Source organism: Mytilus galloprovincialis, chromosome 11 (genome assembly GCF_965363235.1).
Source record: "Mytilus galloprovincialis chromosome 11, xbMytGall1.hap1.1, whole genome shotgun sequence".
Lineage (NCBI taxonomy): Eukaryota > Metazoa > Mollusca > Bivalvia > Mytilida > Mytilidae > Mytilus > Mytilus galloprovincialis.
Window position 1 is genome coordinate 42,225,736 of NC_134848.1, and position 25,663 is coordinate 42,251,398.

Below are 25,663 nucleotides of genomic sequence, written 5' to 3' on the forward strand. Positions count from 1 at the left end.
ACGAAATTCTCCAGGTCACAACTCCTCCAAATGTTATTTGGTCAGACATTACATAATGAAGGGAGCCAAGGAGAATAGTTCACTTGTTGTTTACAGTTTAGTACTGGTCTCTATTCTCCATCTTTCAGCATTTATTACATTGACCGTATACCAGTTTGGCAGGATACAGGATTTGGAAAAGCAGACAGGTTTTCAAAATGTAAGAGATGATTTGATTGACAATGTATATCTTAGGTTCATATAGGTACAGTGTATATGTGTTTCTACTGGTTCCATATTGTTTTCATTTTTGGTTTTTCCTAGCGTAAGGTTAATCATTTGCAAAGCGTTCAGTGGAAAATAGTTCATTCAAATGCAGGACGGAGCAGCACTCTGTACTAGGTACTTAAAATGGGTCAACCAAGATTCTTGGTAGGACATATGGACTATCGCTGAAGAAAGTTGATTGTTATGTAGTGACACGAGTACTCTTGCAGTATGTCAACATGTTAATAGGTAGAGCAGAAGAGCGCCGTGGTACGCTTTATACACGGCTCGTCGTATTTAATATCCAAAGTTCCCATCGGACGTGGCTTGTTTTTATACACTCCATACAATAATTATGTATTTTCAAAGTCATGTATATTAAATATGTGGTAAATATTTTTGTATTTCCATAATTATGTTCTATGAATGCAAATAAGTATACAAACTCACAGACCTTTAGCTAAAATAGAAGTCTAAAGGTTACACTTTTTTGAACTAAAAATATACTTTGCTTTGAGAATAGTGTAATGTGTGAATAAGGGAAAATGTTTTCTTCTGGATTATCTAGACGATCCAAGAAATGATAAATTGAGGGGGGGGGTGTATATTTATAAAAGAAAATCAGTGCTGCAAATCAAATTATTGTCAATGAGACAACTCTTCACAAGAAACAAAATGACACAGAAATTAAAAACTATAGGTCACTGCTTTGTGGAATCAAAAGAAAACAGAAAATGGTACACTCAGTTTTTTTCTGGAACTAATCTACAAAATGTCACCAAAACAGCAATACATTTCTGCATATAAATTTTGTTTTATTCATGAAGGATAATTTGAGAAATCCCTATATAACTTTTGGTTAGATTATTGGCAAATACTGAAACTATTTCATGAGTTAAACATGAGAACCTCTTAAGGTGGTACTCAACACTTTCACTAAAATTAATTTGGCTCGTTTAATTTTCATAAACTTTTGTCAAAGTATTTACTTAGAGACTTTAATAAAAATATAAAAAATTTTAAAATTTTAAACCAACCGTTTTGTCAGAAAAATTACACTGGTTATATAGCAATTTGACAAACACCAACTTTGATCATTGAGAAGCTTAATATTGAATTTCCTTTTACAACACAATGTAATTAAAACGTTTAGCTGACTTTACAGAGTTATCTCCCTGTATTGTTAGGTACCACATTAATTGGTAATTTCTAACTTGCATTTCAACCAAAACATATCTTAAAATAACAGAACGGGAGAAAAAAAAACGTACGTTACATGTTGAAATATACATATATGAAGATGTGGTAAGATTGCCAATGAGACAACTATCCACAAGAGACCAAAATGACACACAAATTAACATCTAAAGTCACCGTACGGCCTTCAACAATGAGCAAAGCCCATACCGCATAGTCAGCTATAAAAGGCCCCGAAATGACAATGAAAACGATTCAAACGAAAAAACTAAAGGCGTTATTTATGTCATTTATATATTTGTTTGTCATGTTTTCATTACTGACTGATTCTATTCTAGGGCACATTGGCACTTAATTATCAATATTTTTTTCCTAAAGGTATTGATTAATAACAATTATTATAATAACAATCCCATTTATATTTTCAGACAGAATCATTCCTTGAAGTGTTACGGAATACAGTAGAAGGCAAACATGAGAACCATAAGCGATCTCTGGATCAAAATACCTTAGTAAGTTATGGAAACAATTTACAACCAAAACAAGTAAGTGTGCACTACCTTTGGTGAAACATGCATTCCGCATATTAGCCATGTATAAATTGTTAATATTCCGAAACAACTTCTCAAAAAGGATTTTATCGAACATTTTAAATGTTGTTATTGCTAAACAGGTTATTGTCATCCTGGGTATTATAAGTGCGCACCCGGGTTAAGTACTCATATTGAAATAAAAGTTCTTACGGATTTACAGGTTAGACCCAATCTTTAAAAAATACCCAGATTGCTGTTTTATAAATATCTTTGGTAAATTAAGTTGATGATGCTGAAACTGCACTTTCATCGTGGCAGTAATAACAAAAGTAAACGAAGATGAGTTCAAGTTGAAATCAATAAAAACTTATGAATATACCAAAATTTTCTATGAACTTCCTTCCAAGTTATCTTGGGTACTGCTTCACAAAAACGATAAATCTTGTACCGTTTGATCAAGTTAAAGTACCGTGGATGGTTCTTTCTTTCGGCACCCAGGACGACAATGATTTGTTTTGCATTATGATCCAACTACCACACATGCAAGCGTAAATGTTAGAGTAACCTTATTTTACAAATCCTCTAAGAAAAAATGATAAAACAAATAAATACGAAACAATTAAAGGTACTTAAAAATTAGACATTGAATCAAGAACCATACTTGCCCTTGTGCAATGGTGGATTTCACGATACAGAGACATGTTTATATGGTGTACGTCTTTTGATAGGAAAATATCATGGTTTGACATAAATTGTCAGATCAAATGTTCGTACGCAGTTGTTGTGATAATTACACCATTATCGAAAATTACGCTCCATTTCCTAGAACCAATGTGATAATTCCTGTTAGTAAAACGTATTTCCCTACTTAAAAGTTAATCTCAATCTTCTTTCCACAGTTTAGTTTTAAGACATTTGAACGATTTTATAACACACACAGTTAATTGCCTCTTGTTTTACATTCCCCCTTCAAGATTCAAAATATGGTTGTTATTTTCTGTCTTTGAAAGTATCTGGTCATTTTATCACCAAGAGTCTTGAACACTTAGTTTATATATTTTAAAATTTTTAAAGGCAGCATGATAACCACTTTTTATTTTTTTACATGTGCAATTAAAAACTGTCCCATCGGTGTAATACCCGAGTCTGTATTACACTCGCAGTGAAAAATGCTGTTATTACTGTGTGAATGAATTATTATACAAGTTTGCTTGTTGTGTGGGTCTGCATGAGAAAGAGAGAACATTAGTATTTTAAACTAATCAACTTTCCTTTTTATTAGACACAAACGATACGAGTAACATGTCAAGAAACGGCACTAGAAGTTCTCAAAGACTTTGCAATATATCTGGACCATACGAAAGGAACTGCCAGACAGGGGCGACAAACGTCAACAGGAAACGAGATGGCTAAAATATTTGAACAGCTGGCAAACGCAGAGGTACTTTTATTTTCAACTACGCGAAGATACCAACATGGTTTCCGTTTTATTTGAAATCAATGGAACAACCGATACAAAAAATATCCTCGGTCCTCGTTTATAAGTAGAAGGCATGTACAGCCACAATTTCAAATGATTTGTGACAGTGTACAAATAAGCCAGACATCTTTTATGAATTTTATTTTGTATAAAAAATGATCTTGTTTGTTCATCCTAGGATGTGTTTCCATGATCTATTAGCTCTGTCGCAGTGTACGGCACATTACTGCTGGATGAAGAAATAACATAAAAAATTTGGTGCACACTGAATAACGAGAGTAGCGGGTTATTCAGTGTGCACCACATTTTTTATGTTATTTCGAATAGAGAGAAAAATATTACAGTCATTTCTTATAATTTAATTCTAAATTCAATTTTAAACCGTAGAAAACCATGAAAAAAGTTGATGACCTCACGGTCACATGACTAAATTATGTCTATGGGCTGATAACAAAATAACGTCAGCCAATCAGAAGACGTGTTACATCCAAAATTAGAATATTACGTTATATTTCAATTGAACTCTACAGAATCATCAATATTGTAACTATCAAAGACAAAAATTAAGTCGAATAGAGACCAACAAAATTATAGTAAAAATGGGTTGAATGGGAAAACACCAGTCTTCAAAATACTACATAATAATTATTTAAGACTGAGTAACACAAACTACAGCAAAACTATCCACGGCAGTTACAGTGTGACACGTGATAGTCAAATTATTGTGCCGTGAAAACGGGAAATGAAGTCTAGCGGGACATGGTAAATTACAAAAATGAGAATGTCTTACGTACATAGTGTAAGTGGTACCCGGGATCGAAACACCAATGAGTCAGAGACCCCTTTTATAGGAATGAATGAACATAATATACAGATAAGCGCTAACATTATTCCTGTGTTAGTAAAATTGATAAACAAACAAAAAAAAAATGGAAACATTGGAGAGAAGAAGAAGCCGGGCAAAAAAACAAAACAAAAGTCCTGTCCCAAAGTGCCTACATGTATGACCTCATACCTTTTCTGAGGTTATCCAGTCATCAAATCTTTTACAAAAAATCATTGATTTATAAACTGAGAATTGATAGTAAAGAGCAACTACCATTTATTTATAGTAATGCATGTTCATATTGAAACTAATAGAAAACAAAAAAAAAATGGAAAATTGGAAAAAAGGAGGAAGGGGACAAGAACAATTGTCCTATCCCCAAGCACCTATGACTTTTGATACCTTTCCTTAAATTTTCCAGTCACAAAATTTTTTACAAAATTCTTCCTACAACAGTTTACATACTTTCAACCACGTTCTGAATGCCCGCGATTTTGCGGGTGTGTTCTAGTATATTTTAATTGTGCTCCTCTTTGGACAAAGGATTAAGAATGGTGTTTTCTTGGACTATTTTCCGTTGTTATCACAGGCACTTGTTTTTGAAAAAAAAAATATATTCTTAAATATATCATTTTTTTTAGAAACAAGTGTCTGTCGTTGTTATATACTAACCTTTTACTATGCACAGTATGGATTGTCCAGTAAAACAAAAAATATGCAATTATCGAAGCGTCGCTGTAGAACGTTTCGGGGGTTTAACTCGAACTGGAAATCATAATTACAAATAATTGTGCATTCTAATCAAGTACTTAACTTCAGTGCCTTGCTATTTTTGTAGGTAACATTGTTTGACAAATACTGCGCCAATGATAGCAAACTATGTATGCCAGGTAAGACTTCTCTTAGTCTTGAACAATAATAAAGGGTCTATACTAGGGGAGGGGGATCCTTGAATTGTGTCTTTTGTATTTTTTTAAAACCTTTTTGGTATTCGAATCTACATTTTGTCCATTATTCTTTCTCTTTTTATACTTCACCACCCAATTAATCTCTATACTTAATTTACTTGACCTGTTTTTCATTATGTTAAGCTATTTATTCTGAATTTTTGTCCATTGTTCTCTATTCTGGTAACCCCATCCAGACCCTTATTAAATGTTACATTTCTGCTTGGGATCAGATTTAATCATATGGCATATGAATGGGATTTAGGTGATATCTCAGACTCGAGAGACAAAAAAAATGTATAAATTTAGCCATTCAGATTGAAAGTATGAAAAAGTAGGGATAAAAGAGTCCAGTCCTTTCTTGGCGTGAAAAGCGAAGGTGGCAAAGTTTAAGCTTCGAATTGTCTATATTTTCAAATTTCATAGAAACCTCAAAACTACAGCAATATTAAAGTGCTGAACCTTCTGTGATAATGCCGTCCAACATATTGTTTTATCTTACCTCCTATACATTTCTAGAAATATGATTGGTTAAAAGCGTCCTCGTGGAAACCGTGTATATTTGATATTAGGTTAGTAGGAAGGCGGGGCTATTTCATACACGGTTAGTAGTGGAGCTACGTCCCTTTATATTCCATATAAGGTACATTTGTAGTAGGGAGGTGGGGCTTATTTCATACACGGTTAGTAGTGGTGTAACGTCCCTTTAGAAAAACAAACCAGTACTGAGAAAAAATCTTAAAGGTTTCTACAGACGAAGAAATTGATGATTAAGATTGAAATAAATTCATAAAACACTAAAAAGTTGTCATTGTTGGCATCTGTTTTTGTAGAATCAATGGAGTAGTTTCTTAATCATGTTAATGCTAACTGTAATGAAGACTTGCTCATTTTGATAGGTCACTGTTCTAAATTTTTCACGTTAAGATAGTCGGTAAGATAGATTCGTTACATAGTGTGCTAGTGACGTAATACGGTATATATGGGATCAGTAAATTTCATATGGGGATTCGAGCTTCGCTCTCACCCCACATGGAATTTACTGACACCATATATACCGTATTAGGTCACTAACACACTATGTAACTACTATGTAACTAATAATATCGGTTATTGTGCTTCATTATATATTTTAAACACCAACTTCATAAAGTGTTGTACAGGAAAGGCAAAACAAATTTTACGACAAATTTTGATTAATATGAAAATTAAAAAAACTTATATTTATTATTTTTTAATATGCAAATTGGTTTGTAAAAAACAAAATAGTGGTTCACATGTAGTATTCTAAATTACAGCAAACTAACCCTAAAAGATAGAAAAAGAAGTTTATGATATATTGACTTCAACCATTTCAACCATAGAGGGGCATTATATTTTCTGGTCTGTGCGTCCGTTCGTTCGTCCTTCCGTCCGTTCGTTCGTCCTTCCGTCCGTTCGTCCCGCTTCAGGTTAAAGTTTTTGGTCAAGGTAGCTTTTGACGGAGTTGAAGTCCAATCAACTTGAAACTCAGTACACATTTGCCCTATGATAGATCTTTCTAATTTCAATGCCAAATTAGTGTTATGATTCCAATTTCACGGTTCACTGGACATAGAAAATGATAGTGTACATTTCAGGTTAATTTGGTCAAGGAAGTTTTTTATGAAGTTGAAGCCCAATCAACTTGAAACTTAGTATACATGTTCCCTGTGATAATATGATCTTACTAATTTAAATGCCAAACACAGAAAATGATAGTGCGAGTACCGTGTACTATGGACACATTCTTGTTATGAGATATTTTAAAGTTTATTAACGAAGTTATAATACAATATTTCATACTTTTTAGGACCTGACGGTAAACCAGGACAAAAAGGAGAAACTGGGTCTAAAGGTGATCCTGGCGTTCAAGGTCCCACTGGCTTACCAGGTTTGTAACTTTATAAATAGTTCTATAGAAAATTGTATAATTGTCAGTACTGACCCCAGGCACTTTTCTCAGAATTTTCTCCCCCTATAGGATATACCTTAATATAATTCTATATAAAGGTATAAAGGATTTTTTTCTGAGACAAGTGCCTGTGGTACTGACGATAATCCTTATGCATCCATTTCTATTATCGAATTATTATCGATTATCAAAAAAGTTTGAAGATGAATAGTAGATTATTGATCATCGGATAGGGTTGACAATTTTTTTATTTCTTCTTAAATTTTATATAGATCCCATTGTAATTTCAACAGTTTTTCTCCCTTTTGAAATTTATTTCATATCATGATAACTTTTAAATCCTGAATCTGAGCTTTGGATAGAAGTTGGTGATTTGATACAGTAATCTTTAGAATTTCGAAAATGAGGCCAATGTCCATCAAAGGTTACATTTCTATTTATAACTATAAAAAAAGAAAACGTTTGTATTTGTTATTTTTCGCTATCTGTATCTGATATGTTTGTATTTGTGTTTGCTTGACCAATATGAGTGTATTTTGCAAATAAATTTATTATTAATATCTCCAAAATAATTCCGTATATGCCTATCCCTAGTAAAGAGCCCCCCTAATTCAGTGGTTGTCGTTTATAACTGTGTATCATAGTTGTTTTGTGTTCATTGTTTTGTTCATCAATCATGTGGTTAGTTTCCTCGTTGGAATTGTTTTAAAATATTCATTTCGGGGTGAAATTTGAAAAAATTAGGCCGGACAGGAGTTTTGAGTAAAAAAAAAAGGCAGGATGAGACACTTGCAAAAAAAAAAAAAAAAAGTCAGGACGACAATTTAGGTAAAAAAAAGTCAAGATAAACTAAAAAAAAAAGGCAGGACAGAGATTACAGCTAAAAAAAAATGCAGGACAAAATTTTTCATCCTGGACCCCCCCCCCCCCCCCCCATAAAAATCAATTGTAGCTCCCTTATTGTTGCCTATGCAGCATGGATGTAGTTCATTGTTTAAGGCCATACAATGACCTGTAGTAGTTAACGTCTATGTCTTTGGGGTCTCTGATGGAGTGTAGCCTTATTGTCACATCTTCTTAATTTTATATAAACATATCCTAAAAACAAATGGTACTTCTCTTTTCCTGTGTTCCCATCATACCACACTCTAGAAATTGGAGCTATATAGTGCAAACACCTTGTCCATCTGTCTTGTCCTGTTGTTCTACACATATGTTTAACCCTCTCTTCTTTGAAACTATCAATATGACTTCAAGCAGCTTAAGGATGTTTGCTCCTCTACTTCTTGAATTTCTGCCAGATTTTCGGAATCCTCTGGTTTTATCCATGTATTAACATTAAAAAAATTTGCCCACTAACCCCTACTTTTCTTTTCATATTTTTATTACATATTATTTAAAAAGCCATATTTCAAAATCTTATGAAATCCTTGTTATTTTTTCATAGTTTTTTAAACAAAAAAGGTGCCAATGTTAAGTGAAAGAAAAATCTAGAGAGAATTATTTCCCGCCAAATTTTCAACGGCTTATATCTCGAAAACAAGCACACGAACCCTCCATTTTTTTCTGCTTTTTCATTTTCTTTATTTATATACTTTTAATTTATAACAGTCTTTTAAAAAGCGAACATCCTTAACTGTATTATTACTGTTTAAATTTGCTAGATATGAAAATATGAAGATGAAGTAAGATAGATTATGAGACTTTTCATCATGGAGAATGACCTATATATGACCATGGGTCACCATACGGTCTTCAATAATGATCAATATACAATACCGCATGTGAAGATATAAAATGCCATGAGATGACAGATATCCAACAAACAATTATAAATAAACAAATATGATACTAGTATACAGCAAAACACGACAAACACTGACTTGCAGACTCCTGCATGAATATGGACTCATAATAATGGATTATGGCAGGTTATAACTCACTTTTCGTTGATAATTTGCATTTTTAGCTCACCTGGCCCGAAGGGCCAAGTGAGCTTTTCCCATCACTTTGCGTCCGGCGTCCGTCGTCGTCCGTCGTCGTCCTGCGTCCGTCGTCGTCCGTCGTCGTTAACTTTTACAAAAATCTTCTCCTCTAAAACTACTAGACCAAATTTAATCAAACTTGGTCACAATCATCATTGGGGTATCTAGTTTAAGAAATGTGTTCGGTGACCCGGCCAACCAACCAAGATGGCAACCATGGCTAAAAATAGAACATAGGGGTAAAATGCAGTTTTTGGCTTATAACTCAAAAACCAAAGCATTTAGAGCAAATCTGACAGGAGTAAAATTGTTTATCAGGTTAAGATCTATCTGCCCTGAAATTTTCAGATGAATCGGACAACCCGTTGTTGGGTTGCTGCCCCTGATTTGGTAATTTTTATGGAAATTTTGCTGTTTTTGGTTATTATCTTGAATATTATTATAGATAGAGATAAACTGTAAACAGCAATAATGTTCGGCAAAGTAAGATCTACAAATAAGTCAACATGACCGAAATGGTCAGTTGACCCCTTAAGGAGTTATTGCCCTTTATAGTCAATTTTTAACCCTTTTTCGTAAATCTTAGTAATCTTTTACAAAAATCTTCTCCTCTGAAACTACTGGGCTAAATTAATCCAAACTTGGCCACAATCATCTTTGGGGTATGTAGTTTAAAAAATGTGTCCGGTGACCCGGCCATCCAAACAAGATGGCCGCCACGGCTAAATATAGAACATAGGGGTAAAATGCAGTTTTTGGCTTATAACTCAAAAATCAAAGCATTTAGAGCAAATCTGACTGAGTTAAATTGTTTATCATGTCAAGATCTATCTGCCCTGAAATTTTCAGATTGACCCGACAACCGGTTGTTGGGTTGCTGCCCCTAAATTGGTAATTTTAAGGAAATTTTGCCGTTTTTTGTTATTATCTTGAATATTATTATAGATAGAGATAAACTGTAAACAGCAATAATGTACAGCAAAGTAAGACCTAAAAATAAGTAAACATGACCAAAATGGTCAATTGACCCCTAAGGAGTTATTGTCCTTTATAGTCAATTTTTAACAATTTTCATAAAATTTGTAAATTTTTACTAACATTTTCCACTGAAACTACTTTGCCAAGATCATTAAAGATAGAGATAATTGTAAGCAGCAAGAATGTTCAGTAAAGTAAGATGTACAAACACATCACCATCACCAAAACATAATTTTGTCATGAATCCATCTGCTTCCTTTGTTTAATATTCACATATACCAAGGTGAGCGACACAGGCTCTTTAGAGCCTCTAGTTATATTTTATGTTGAATCAGCTTAAAAATTTGCTTCCTGTTTCTGTTCTTTAAAATACGAGTGGTAGTAAGATGAAAGCACGATACAAGTGTTTCATTTCTAAACTGTTTCATTAAGAATCGCCTACAACTATGTATTAATGAGGACCGGTAGTCTATAGGGTCTATAGAATAGAGAATATTGGACCAATCTAATTAAAAACCGATCTCTCATCGCTCCTGTTTCTGATATGTCGCCACGCGACATATCAGAAAACGGGAGCGATGAGAGATCGGTTTTTAATTAGATTGATTTTGGACAAGTGTGCAAAACAACGGGCAATCAATTTAAAGAACAGAGAAAAATAGTCCAAAATAATAAAGAAGAGAAAGATTGGGTACAAAAATATACAAAATAGAGAATAATGAGCAAAATTTATAAAAAATGAAAAAAAAACTGCTAAAAAAAGTCAAAGAATACGGTTCTAAGAACCCAACATCAATAGTCTCATTGACCTTTATACTTTGGCTTACATACAGCATGCAATTCGTAGGGGAACATGAAATGATTTGTTCTATTTTTGCTTAGTTTTTGTTCTATCCAATACTACAAAAGATTTATTAAATTATTTCAAACAGGCATAAAAGGAGATATAGGATTGCCAGGATTGAAGGGAGATCAAGGTCCGGCAGGTTTAAATGGTGCATCAGGACCACCGGGTCCAAAAGGAGAAATGGGCCTTCCTGGTCAGCAAGGTCCCGCAGGACGAGACGGTCTTCCAGGTCCACCTGGACAAGATGGCAGCCCTGGACAACCGGGTCCTCCTGGACCAGCGGGACAAGATGGCAGTCCTGGACCACCGGGTCCTCCTGGACCAGCGGGACAAGATGGCAGCCCTGGACCACCGGGTCCTTCTGGTGCCTCATCAAACGTGAAATCATTTGTTGGACCCAGCTGCTGTGATGTTTTAGGTGAGATATGAAAATAGATATTTGTACATGGGCATCATGGTCAATTGAAGCAGACACATTTAAGTGAATAATGAAACAGTCTAAATGTTAATAAATTACTTGTACTAATTTTCAAATTACGTCTTAGGAGTTCATAAAGTCTGTACACTTTATACTAGCAAGAAATAAAGACAAAATAATACACTAATGTGGTACCAAACACCTTCACTAAAAGTAATTCGGCATGAAATTTTGACAAAATATTTACTTCGTAAACGCTTTGACAAAAATCGGAAAAAATGGTTGGGGATATATAGCAGTGTGACAAATACTAATTTTGATCATTGAGAAGCCTCATAGTGATTTAAAACGTCCGGCTGATGTTACAGAGTTATCTCCCTGTAGTTTAAAGTACCATCTGCGCTCATACATGTTAGTCAATTTATGACTGCTGAAATTTACAACTTATTTTGCATCTGAACAGGAATGCAAATACATGTATAATTATTTTGATTTTTTAATTTATTTCAATTTAGCAAAGCCAACATTCACGAATACAAACCAATTAGTAAAGGTCACAGAAGGTTCAACAGTGAAAGTCGTCTGTGACGTCAATGCTTCACCAACTCCTAAGATCACATGGTCTCCACCTCCAATGTCATTGGGCAGTCGGTTTGAAGTGAACGGAACTGTCATTACCATTACAAATACGACTACGGCGGATTCTGCCATATTTAATTGCATAGCAACGAATGCACTTGGATCCGCTAGTAAACAGACTGTTTTAGAGGTATTCAGTACGTATTTAACATTTAATATTTTATTTTGGATGGAAGTTTCTGTCTTTCAGCTCACGGAAATAATTAAGTCATGTGACCATGTTTTTTTTCCGAGCCTGAGACTTTCGTCGCCAAAGCGAGACATAGTGATGCTACATTCCGTCGTCGGCATCCACAAACATTCACTCTGTGATTAAAGTTTTTAAGATTTTAATAACTTTCTTAAACTATCTTGGATTTCGACAAGAATGGGCAGAAGCTTGTTTGTGATCATAAGATAGTATCCAGAAGTAAAGTTTTAAGAAAGAAAATATGTTTATCCGTATTTTACTTATAAATGAACTTAGTTTTTTCTGCCAGTTAACATTACATTTGAATTTCAAAGTTTTTGAAAATTTAAATAACTTTCTTAAACTATCCTGGATTTGTGACAGACTTGGACTTGGATTAACTCATTTATCATGGAATTTAGTATTAAATTACAAGAAATGAATGAATTATTTTTTTCTGTTTATTCGAAATAACCTCAAAAAGATAGTGCTCACTGTAAAATAACCCGCACATTCAGGCATTCCGTGTACACCTCTTTTTTTCTGTCCGTAATCCTTAATCTTAGCTTGTAGAAATCAAGAAGAGCTCTCCTTACGCACACAATTTATGAAGAGTTGTTTTATTTTATAAGCACGAGGATGAAAACAAAACACAAAAACAAATATCACGTGTATGATCATCCTTTTCTGTATGACTATGACAATGAAAAACATACGTGACAAAGGGACATTCAAACTCATAATTCGAGAATAAACTGACAACACAATGACACACTAAAAGATCCAAACAGACAAACATGTGTGCACAAAAGACAACAAAGAAAACTATAAACTGAAAAACAAGATCACTTGTGACTATCAATCAATCAATTATGTATAGAACAATTTTACTCAAATTTCCAAGAACACTGAGTGACTAAAAGAGCAGAATACCACACGAAACAGCATTCGGTGGTATTTTCAAATGCGGTGTATAATATTCTTAAGTACTTATATGGAGACACCCTTTTGTACGTATGTATGGAGTTTAAAAGAAAATGCACGTTATCATTTTTAAATAACATTTCCATTGATGAATATTATATCTGAGACTTTTTTTGCTTTTTTATAATAATATTTCAGAGCATATTCAAATATTGGAAGTTCCGCAAAATCACACTATACTTACCGGACTTCCGGTAAAAATGGAATGTAAATTTGGCGGGAATCCAAAACCAACAATTCGCTGGTACCATATAGCAGCTAATGGTCAAAGGGTACCAGTGACACAAGGCGTGTATGGCATACCAGATGGATCACAGATACAGATTATAAGTGCCTTAGCAGGGGATGCCGGGAAATATGAATGTGAAGCCTCCAATGGCGTAGAGACATTATCAAAGTCGGCTTACTTAATAACTCAAGGTATGTGACGAAGAATAATAAACAGCTAATAATTGCATAACTAAAGGTACACTAATAGTAGGGTGCCCGGTATCGAAAAAGACGTCTAGTGAACGAGTTTAAGTTATCGGATAACACACGGCTATATTTATATGCAAACTATTGGAAAATCATTATATTTTCCAATCACGAATGTCGCCGTAAGCTACCGTGGTCACGTTTTTCAAAATTTTGTGCTTTCTAAGGGTACCCAAAAATACCTACTCATACAGGCCATCTTCAACACGAAAAATAAAATTATTGCTTTCTGTGTTATTTGTTCAAATGATACTGATCATCTAAATCAAAAATTAAATTTATCATATAACAAAAGCTGAAAAGATTTATATAATTTAAGTGTAAGTATTTCATGATTTTTGTAAGACTATTTTTTTAGCTGAAATTTGTCACATTTTGAACGAAAGAAAATTTATTGCGCGTAACTTTCACAAGATTTTTACTCTGATTTCATCAATAAGACATGGTTCATATGTGTGCCAAATATATTTCGTGTAATGTTAATCGGTGAGAAGAAAATAGTCAGGGCCGTAACTGGGGTTCGAATTCAGGGGAGGCAGGCGTTTTGGGGCCGCCGATTGAGGCCCCCAAGATAGAGGGGTTGGGGGGCGCAGCCCCCCGCAAATTTTTTTTCTCTCAGTCAATGGCTAAAAATGACCCGTTTCCCTTCGATTTCCTTACTTTAAGAAACGTCAGTTTTCCTTGAACCTGGAAGCAATTTTTATGCAAAAATAAGCTGAGATTGCTGTTCCGGGTGAGCCAAGGCTCCGTCTTGAAGGCCGTACTTTGACCTATAACTATTAACATTAAAATTCATCGTGACGCCGATTTTTCTCTCTTAGTAAAATGGCTAAAAATAACCCGTTTTCCTTTGATTTCTTGACCGTGACTGTAAGAAACATCAGTATTGCTGGATCCTGGGAGCATTTTTTATGCAAACAATTATTATCTGTATTTAAAGATATTTTTGTTAGAAATCAGACTGGTAAGTTAAAAAAACATATAAAGCAAGATTAAAGAACGCAAGATGTTTTTTTTTTATCGAGGACCTTGAATTTCAGTATTTTTGAAAGCTGAACAGACATGTTAATAACTACAACCAGGTACTTTCTATGCTAGTATATACTTAGTATAGAAAATCCCTGCTACAACAAATGGGAGGCATTGACCATAATGTTCTCGTACGATCGGGAGACGTTAAAAAACAATCCAACAGCTGATTCAGCCGGTAATGAATTTCCGATATCTTAAAAGATTCACAATACAAAGGTAACTTCCTCTGCTTAATTGAGCCCTTAAATAAATGTGAATAGTTATGTTTTAATCAAAATTGTCGAAAGCAAAGTTTCATACGTGTTCTCGTACGAATACTGAATAACAGACGGACGGCCACACGAAAAAAATAAATAAAATAAATACTGAAACGGTTCACTTCCGATCAAAAATCCGGAAAATGACAGACATATCACGTATCATGATAACAATGTTAAAACTGTAAACTAATGTTGCTTATAATATAAATTCAAGTTCTTCGTGTATATATTGTCAATATTTCATTTTATTACTTCAAAAATTCAGGGGAGGCAGTTGCCGCATAGGTAGTTACGGCCCTGATAGTAATTTAAAACACAAATTTAGTGATAATTCTGCCTGGATTCAAACACGCCTTTTCTCGTGCCGTTAATCGTTTTGTAGCTTACACTATCAGGTCATTAACTAGGACAATTGTCACTTACTTCATTTGTCTTTTTACTTGTTGTATGGTCGATATGTATGTTTTGAATAGTCGAGTTATTTTGAAGATCGTTGTTTTGTTTTAGGAAATAATTACATTAGATGTATGTTTCATTATGATACTTTATTCTGATTGGCTAACTGCACTTTTGTACGCCCGACGAAGTAGATACTCGCATGATTTTACATGCTATTCATGTAGATAAAGAGTTCGGTGTAAAATGCATATATATAGGGTAGAATAATAATAAAGTCACAAGATACAGATGTTCTGATCTTATGCGTTCATTACTTCCCCTCCATGCAGCATACGAATGAGCTATGTTTTCAAACAGGCACTATAACTTGCACACAAGATTTTCGCCGCTATATGCCTGTCCACGAAATATGTAAAAGTCTTGGGTTTGCCATCTGTAACATTCTACCAGGCGCACATGTTTTAACATGATGCGATACAAGGTCATCCCTGTTTAGGATCGGGTTGTATTTGCGTATTTTTCATGCATGAAACAATTTTGTTTCTTTGTTTCACCAGCAAAGAGGAAGATAACTCAGTCCTGATAAGTTTGAACTACAAATGTAAGTCGGTTCAGTCATTCATAATGACTTTTGTCGTTTTATTTAATTTGACAATGCTAGTAGTTCATAAAGTAAATGTAGCTAAGATGTTGACGATGGCAAAGTTCTTACGAAATTAAATGTGTAGTACATACCGAATCCAAATAGCACGAATTTGATGAAGAAAGATGGTTTCAAAGAATAAAAATATATCACCATAATAAATAATATAGTTCATGATGTATTGCTACTTTAAAGGCCCTCCAAAGGTACAAATGCCAAGTGTTATCACTGCTGTAGCTGGGGAAACTAAAATAATTCACTGCAATGCTGTAGGAGAGCCGAAACCCACAACCACGTGGTCTCCACCGGTAAGTATTGTAACAACCATGTTTTCTCCACCTGCACATAGTTATCAAAGGTACCAGGCTTATAATTTGATACGTCAGACCCTGTAAGTTTCATAACAACTATGTGGACTCCAGCACAATATTTTTCACCACAACCACGTGGTCTCCAACATTAAGATTCATAACAACCACGTGGTCTTCACCAGTCAGTTTAAAAACAAGCACATGGTCTCCACATGTACAAGTTACATAACAACCACGTGGTCTCCAACGGTAAGTATCGTAACAAACATGTTTTCTCCACCTGTAAATAGTTATTAAAAGTACCATGCTTATAATTTGATACGTCAGACGCTGTTAGTTTCATAACAACAATGTGGACTCAAGCACGATAATTTTCACAACAACCACGTGGTCTCCAACATTAAGTTTCATAGCAACTACGTGGTCTTCACCAGTCAGTTTAAAAATAAGCACATGGTCTCTACATGTAAGATACATAAAAACAACGCGGTCTCCACATGTAAGTTTCATAACAACAACGTGGTCTCCACCGGTAAGACTTGTTGGAACCACATCCTATTAATCGGTAAATTTTGTTACAATCAAATGGTCTTTTTTAGACGCAAAATGTTGATATATACTCTTATCGATTTTGAGCTTGACGTTGTACAGTCACTGTCTATATTGTTGAAGAACGTACGTTGACACTTCGCTCATAATTGTCGTTTGAAATATTGTCTCATTGACGTCTCACAATCTCACTCAATTTGAAAAGGAACTATCGTCGAAAGTAGCATGATCTTCGTACTAGTATACAGTGTATTTCTGCTGAGTGATTTTAGCTTTTAGCTGGCCAGAAGGATTGTAATACAGCCTGTTTTTATGTCCATATTTTAATGTAGTTACTCCATTTCTAAGCCCCTATTTTTTAAAAGACAAGTATCATATGGCGGTCTGGATTGGTATTTACATAATAGAGAATACATAGTTAACAAAGGTACCCGGATTATAATTTAGTACGCCAGACGCAAAAATTGAGCAAAAGTCGCAAAATTAAGGTGGTACCCAACACTTTAACTAAAATTAAGTTGGCTCGTTTAATTTTCTTAAAATTTTGACAAAGCGTTTACTTTGACCCTTTTACAAAAATATAAAAATTTCAAAAATTTGAACCAACTGTTTTATCAGAAAAATTACACTGGTTATATAGCAGTTTGACAAAAACTTATTTTGATCATTGAGAAGCTTGATATTCCCTTAACAACACAACGCAATTAAAACGTTCAGCTAAATTTACAGAGTTATCTCCCTGTAGTGTTAGGTACCACCTTAAGAACAAACATATAGAAAATTAAGGAAAATAGACAAAAATAATAATAATAAACAGAAGAAATACAGTAAGGTCTTTCCCTTTTATATCGAATATAGAATACTGGGGTGTAGAAATAAATACAATAGAGAAGAGTAGTGGTTAAAATGAAGAATACCCTATCCGGACGCTCATATATTTGCCGTCAGTCAACCATCAGTTAAAGTCTATATTTTTTGCAGCCTAACGTTAATAATATATACGAGAACAAAGACAAAGATCTTGTCATGATCAATGTTGAAAAGAAAGACCAAGGACCATACCAATGTACTGCTACTAATGTATTCGGAACCGATACATTCACGGTACTGTTACAAGTAAAAGGTTCGTACACTCTTGTCCTTTTATTAAGAGGATACCGAATACTTTGACTAAAACATTTCCAAAATATTAAACCAAAATATTTTCCTTAAAATTTTATTAACAGGAATAATTTCAACAGTTTGACAAATGGGTCATTTTCAAAAAATGTCAAATTTTCAGTACACCCATGCTAAATTTTTTATTTCTAATTGAAATTTCAGTTGTAATGGTTTAAATGAAAGCTTGTCGGATTTGTGATTCAGAACATTAATAATAAACACACACACCTAACATCTATTTTGATAAGATTAAACTGCATATAAGGCCGATTTTGGGGGTATTTGTGTGCATACAGTGTCAGAAAAACACAATTCAAATGATTTTTTCCGATTTTCTGATCGCCTTGATATCTGCAAAAGAGATTTTTTAAGAACGTTTGTTATTACTCTAACGAAAAATCGTAGCTTCTTTATCATTGTATGTAACATATTATCTACAAAATAAATTCAATCAGCGTACGGGAGGTTCATGTTCATCCTGTTACCGCTACTTAAATCAGCCGGTAAATTATTTTCCCTATGAATATTGAATCAGTCGGTGTTGATTTCAAAATTACAAAGTAATCTTTACATTTAAAACGCCTCGTTTCTTGAGCGACAGTGTAGAGAAAAGAAATTTCAAGACATTTAGTGAAAAAAATAGAGTGTACTTTTTCATGTCTATGCTGTTACCAACAATTTTGATTAATTACACCAACAGTATGCTTGTAAAAACTGCAATATTATAAACGTGTTGGAAACCGGATTCACAATAGAAAACCATAATCATTTCACCAAAGGGAGTAGTTATTTCACAACAGCAATCAAAAACGAAGAAATTTGTCTATCCTGTTATGTCTATCCTGTTACTATGGTTGCTATGGTTACAGTAAGGGGATAGTCAATTGTAGACGAAAACGTCGTTATTTTTTTTATCTTAGCATATAGGTGCAAAATGAAATTTTTCATTGTTTGAACTCATCTATAACGTCTTAATCTTCCTAATTAAGCATTTGCAGGTGCAATACTGATATCGGTAACAGGATAGACAAAAAGATAACAGGATAGACTTTCATATAGTGATATATCAGAAACGTACGTTCCTGTTACCAATGAAATAAAGAGAAAAGTAAAGTAACCTATGATGGATTTACTTGATGTTGGGTTTATTTGAAAGGGTGAAAAATGCCGAACAATATAAATTGCTATCTTAGACTTGCATTACTGGTGGTAATTTTTACAACTTTTGAAAACCAATTTTTAGAGGCATTTTTCAGTACAACCTGGAAAATTGGAAAACAATCTATTATTTTACAGAATGAATATATATAGAAGTTTATTCTCTTGAAAACCATCTAATAGACTACGTAAAACAAGCTTAACATTTTTTTTAACCTTTTCTTAATACCCAAAAATTTCTTTTGAAAATGGTAACAGGATAGACAAAATATTGTACCACCGATCAAAATATGTTTCAAGATATTCTTGTATGACATCATTAAGATTGCATCTTTTAATATGTTGTTCTAAAAGTACTGCTTGTTTTGATTTGCTTATGTAGAGGGTTGTTTGAATAAGTAACTTTTAATATTTTTTTCAATTTCAAAATTCGACATTTTTTTAAAATGACCCAAATACTAATTTTGATCATTGAGAAGCTTGAATTTTCCTTACTTTTATTATATAATAAAAAAAAAAATCAGTTGACTTTCCAAGAGTTAACTCTCTTATTTGTTTTATTACCCCTGAAGCCAAAAAACTCTTTCTCAAAACTATTTTATTTATTATATATTAAGATAATTTTTTAAGGAATTTGTTTTACTCTTGGATCAAAATCTGAAAGTTTTTTTTATCTTATAGTAAAGATTCAAAATTAAAAAATATATTCAAGAATTCAACTAATATGTTCAAAAAAATCAAAAGATATTCATGTTACTGCATACAATTCTGTATCTTTAGATGTTGTTTTTTTTTTTATTCATACATGTAGTTTTTAAATAGTGATGTAGAGTTAATAATGATAAACTCTTGATATACGCATTTATCAAACGTTACTTTTATATAAAAATACAATTAGAAAAACGGTATCAGAAAAACATTTTGTTGAGACTTTATTTTTCCTAATTAACTAGATAAATGTTTGTTTGTTTCTATATTTAGAATCACCCGTCGTTAAGATCAAAACAAAACACATTGCTGTTGGCAAATCTACCACCAACTTTGGAATCGACTGCCAGGCTACCGGGGAATCCCCTTTGAACGTTCAGTGGTATCACAACGGGGCACCAGTTGTCAAGGACGGTAAACACATCATACTTCCGGACAGAACTCTACTGGTCCTGGGTGTATCGTCACCTAACGACCTTGGGAATTACATGTGTGTTGCGTCTAATAACCTTGGTTCTGCCAATAGAACAGCTGTAGGTATGTCTAATAATAGGAGATAAATAAGCTAAGGGATCAACGATTTAACTACAAAAAGGGGGGAGTTACACTATAAAATTATGGGAAAATCTTGCTTCAGAATATTCTTTATTTGTCAACTGTTTGACTACAATATATTTTTTTCTTCATCAAATTGGAATCCGAGTATTTTTTTCTAAATGGTCGTTTCCTTAACAATGGCTTTTGAGACAAGGTGTTGAACTTAACTTTAATGCAGTATTGGTTTTCCCCAATTAAATGCATTTCCAAATACGAACGGTTTCTCTAGATTGCAAAGAGAAGTGTTGATAGCTGATTTACATCATTTAAATATGTTTTAGAGTTTAGTGTGAAGTCCGTTTTCGCTGAACTATGCACATGTTGTTAAAGGGCCAGACGAAGACCGCCTCCGTGTGCTGGATTTTCTCGCTGAGTTGCAGACACATTTTTGACCTTGGGTTGTCTTCTACTATATTGTCAGGTTGTTGTCTCGTTGACATATTCCCTATTTCCATTCTAAATTGTACATTCCGTAACCCTCAAATTACACCAGGGTTGCGTTTGATATCGTAGCAGCTAGTTGTCCGCTATATCTTAGATATTTAATCTATCTACGTTGAACAAAATGCTACGTAGCTAGCCTATCAAAATGATGTCATTGGTAAAACCTATTCCGATGCTATTTTGGCCTCATTAGAGCGCATGAATATTTGGGGCTATCTAGATCTATTCAGCGACTAGGCTAGCTATACATTCAAAGCCAAAATCTAGGTAGCGCTACGTGGCAGCTAAGATATTGAACGCAACCCTGGTATCGTTCATGACAGTGCTCTTTATATATTTTAGCAGACTAGAAAATATATTTAAAAATGCAATTCCTTTGCATTCCTTTGAAAATGTAACTAAATACAATATATTGTGTTAATTTCATTGTTACAACATTGCCGAATTTTGATCGTTGGATATATTTTCAGTATATGAAGACAAGGGAACCGTTACTTGTGATTCCGTGTTTTTACCATGCGAGCTAATGTGTGGGTGAGACATTTTAAACATTTCTATAGCAAGCTATTGAATCCTGCGGCTATTATTAAATGTGTTGCGTATAATATTTTATGCACAACGTATAGTAAAGAATATTAATCGCGTTCCATACAATGATTTAACATTAAATAGTTTAAAAAGACTCAGGCAGACTTTGAAGATATACTATGCTGATGTTATTAACGCAAGTGAACTTTTCTGACAACTTCAATGCGTCATTTAACTTTTTTAAACTTAACATCGTCTATGATAAAAATAGTGCTTAAGGAAGTACCTAACACTACAGGGAGATAACTCTGTAAAATCAGCAGAACGTTTTAATGACGTTGTGTTGTCAAGGGAATATCAAGCTTCTCAATGATCAAAATAAGTTTTTGTCAAACTGCTATATAACCAGTGTAATTTTTCTGATTAAACGGTTGGTTCAAAGTTTTTGAAATTTTTATATTTTTGTCAAAGGGTCAAACTAAATACTTTGTCAAAATTTAAAGAAAATTAAACGAGCCAAATTAATTTTAGTTCAGGTCACCTTAAGAATGAACCAAAATCTCACAAATTCTAAGTTTTAGAATGATTTGAGATTTGTTTGCGTCCTCGTAGACTACTTTGTTTAAATTAAATATCTTCTGTTTTATGAATATAGTTAACATCTGATTAAATGCAATACTAGTAATTCTTATGTGATTTGTATATCTTCAAATACTTGAATATGATTGGTCCGTGATCTATTTTTTCTTGGTTTACTCCTCGACACCGGTTAACAAATATTTTTTCGTAGTTGGGAGTCCTAAGGTTTAAATACATGTTATTCTAGAGACAATTAATTTGTTAACCTTTGTTATTAATGCAGAAACGGTATGTTGAGTCTGAAATTTTAATACAATCTATTTAACTAGATTATATTTGTTTTATTAAAAAGACGTAAGATTATGTGGTATGAGTGACTTAGGAAAGTCCATCTAACGTTTTGACATTTGTTTTTTAACCTTACCAAGGGAAGACTTGATAAATAATTGAACTTTAAGAAGTTGTTGATATGTACAGGACAACATTATTAAGACACAGTCAAACATTACTGACTTTATATAGTCGTGATATAGTATTTTTGTACAAGTACGAGTTGATCAGTTTGCAGCATGCGCAATTAAGACCGGAAATCTGTTTTGTTTAATCTTATGTATTTAATCCCTTTTTCACATAATATTATCTGTATGACACACATATTTGATTTTAGAGTACATTGCCCGAACGATTGTCCATTGGCGTCAGCACCTGTGTATGGCACTGGAAGCTATGATGTGGTAAAACATACGTCAAACGTTAATCAACCAATCAAATTTGATCATTTTAAACTATTTGAAATTGCTTTTCCGATTATTGATGACCAACCCGTTCTGTGTCCCCTTATCGAAATGCAGTTTGTTCTTGTATTCAACAATAAAGAAATAATTGAAAGTTTCTGCAATAAAGCTACTTGTAAAACGTGCAAAGACATGTATCTGATCAGAATTTTATTTCTCATTAAAAGTTTATTGTTATTTATAACAATAAAAAGAAGGTGCGGTATGAATGCCGATGAGAAAATTCTTCACAAGATACAACATGAACCAGAAATTAAGAGCCATATGTCAACGTACAGCCTTTAACAATGAGTCACTGCTCGGGTATAAAAGGCCCTGAAATGACAAATATTAAACTACATACGAAAACCACTAAATTACAGGTTCTTGCCTTGGGACAGGCACATACAGAATGGGGCAGGGCTGAACCAGTTTGATGTATCGGGTATTGTAAAATATCATACTTATACTCTGCCCTCTGTGACACAAAATAAACATGCTTATTGCGACATAGTATACTTACTGTGACAATATTTAGTCCTCAAATCGAATATTGGCTTCAAAGCATATTTTATTTTAAGAGTTCATCCGTATGTAGAAGCGGAGTGCATAGTGGTGTGATCAAAACACGTGGTGGTGAGGTTATCTGGGAGAATGCAGCAGCATCACCTCCGTATTTAGCTTCCACTAGAAATGGTATCTCTAGTTCGGCATTAAGGTAATATTTGTCTCTAGTTCGGCATTGAGGTAATATATGGTGTCTCTAGTTTGGCGTTCAGGTATTTATGGTGTCTAGTTCGGCATTCAGGTAATATATGGTGTCTAGTTCAGTATTGAGGTAATATATAGTGTATCTAGTTCGGCATTCAGGTAATGTATGATTTCTCTAGTTCGGCATTGAGGTTATATATAGTGTATCTAGTTCGGCATTCAGGTAATATATGGTGTCTCTAGTTCGGCATTCAGGTAATATTTGGTGTCTCTAGTTCAGAATTGAGGTCATATATGGTGTGTCTAGTTCGGCATAGAGGTTATACATGGTGTATCTAAACCGGCATTGATGTAATATATGGTGTCTCTAGTTCGGCATAATGGTCATATATAGTGTCTCTAGTTCGGCATTCAGGTAATATATGGTGTCTGTAATTCGGCATTCAGGTAATATATGGTGTCTGTAATTCGGCATTCAGGTAATATATGGTTTCTGTAATTCGGCATTCAGGTAATATATGGTTTCTGTAATTCGGCATTCAGGTAATATATGGTGTTTGTAATTCGGCATTCAGGTAATATATGATGTTAGTAATTCGGCATTCAGGTAATATATGGTGTCTGTAATTCGGCATTCAGGTAATATATGGTGTCTGTAATTCGGCATTCAGGTAATATATTTTCAAAACAGAAGTGAAATATACCTAAGAGACATTCAAACTCATTAGTCGAATGTAGACGGACAATGCCATGGTTGAAAAAGAAATATACCAATAGACAAACAGACAAATAACACTACACAAAACACAATATGGAAAATTAAAGTCTGGACAACAGGAACCCAATCAATAATTAGGAGTGATCACAGATACTTCAGAAGTGAAGGCACATCCTGTTCCACCTTTCACACCCTATATACAGGCATGTCTAGCAAATGAACTAAATAAGGGAATTATCATGATTATATGCAAACACGGTTATATGGCAGATAAAATAAACTTGGGTACAGAGTAAATGTCTGTGCTTTTAAGTTATTGCAATCATTGATATTTTTGTTTCACACGGATCACTGGCAATATTTTATTATCATGTCTGACTAAAATGAATTATCATTATCAAATACTTTCATTCTTGTTTTAATCCTCCTCTCGTTTGTATATTTTTTTTAATAAAATACATTATTTAAATAGAATAAGACGATGTGGTACGACTTATAATGATACATCTTTACACTATATATCAACTGTAGGTCTCTGTAAATCTACAACTATGAGCAAAACTTCACCTCCTAGTCAGCTTTATACATGTTTCAGAAAAAGCAATTATAAACAAAAATACACTTTTGAAAAAATAGGACAGAAATTGTGAAGGATATAAAACCGCACATAATGTCTGTTTACAAGTTGAACTTGGGCAAATCAAGTCAAAAATTTGGAATAATTGCATTACATGTATGTTCCATCAGAATCGGTTATTATCCGTTAGTTTTTATTGGCTAACAAGAATCGCGTGTCATAAAAAAGTATCCTTTATATTAGAATGAATTGTTATATTTCTAATGACACGTGACAAATACACAAGTAAGTAAAAGAAAAAATGTATTAAACTATTCGTTCATAGTCTCAGCTTAAAAGATAATAATTACAAGAAATGAATACCTCTTTTAATAATTTGATAGGGCAGTAAAAGTGTCGATAATGCACACATTTCTACAAAATGTGCTTTGTGTGCACCAATTTTACACCCCAATGAAATCTCAAAAGGCGCATTTGTTTCTTAAATTTATGCTACTTTTCTACGCTATGTGTTACATTTCCTACAACTTTATATCTTAACAATTATAAAGATTAGATTTTGAATGCACTCCACACATACTGTTTGTGTGCACGCATACTGTTTATGTGCACACTCCTTGTTTGTTTGCACATTTATTGTTTATGTGCAAACTCATTGTTTGTTTGCGCACTTATTTTTTATTTGCACACTTATTTTTTATGCACTCCAATATTGTATATGTGCACACTTATTTTGAATGATTTATATTTCAGTACGTCAACATCCTTGTCTGAAGCTATTGTTGTTTCCGTGTGAGCTGGGGCTGATGATGCATAGGATCAAAATAAACATCAAATAAACGTTAGTTTTCTCGCA

At 33.6% G+C, this 25,663-nt stretch overlaps 1 protein-coding gene across 2 annotated transcripts; it reads left to right on the forward strand.

Annotated features, from left to right (window-relative positions):
* On the forward strand, positions 1–25,663 carry LOC143052196 (titin-like). Of its 2 annotated transcripts, none has more exons than XM_076225160.1 (15): positions 1–199; positions 1,872–1,988; positions 3,259–3,417; positions 5,121–5,172; positions 7,061–7,141; positions 11,058–11,390; positions 11,906–12,166; positions 13,321–13,602; positions 16,189–16,301; positions 17,835–17,976; positions 20,154–20,417; positions 21,392–21,455; positions 22,696–22,762; positions 23,383–23,519; positions 25,561–25,663. In XM_076225160.1, exons 1-15 carry the CDS (start codon positions 56–58, stop codon positions 25,601–25,603), a joined length of 2,259 nt encoding a protein of 752 aa, XP_076081275.1. In that variant the 5' UTR covers positions 1–55; the 3' UTR covers positions 25,604–25,663. The 2 variants fall into 2 exon arrangements, with proteins under 2 accessions (XP_076081275.1, XP_076081277.1); XM_076225162.1 differs by having other exon boundaries at positions 1,872–1,955.

Coding starts and splice junctions, on each gene's coding strand:
- LOC143052196 (XM_076225160.1), top strand. CDS start 56: ATGAAGGGAGCCAAGGAGAATAGTTCACTTGTTGTTTACAGTTTAGTA. Junction 11,391..11,905: donor CAGCTGCTGTGATGTTTTAG/GTGAGATATGAA, acceptor ATTTCAATTTAG/CAAAGCCAACATTCACGAAT. Junction 16,302..17,834: donor CAACCACGTGGTCTCCACCG/GTAAGTATTGTA, acceptor TATTTTTTGCAG/CCTAACGTTAATAATATATA.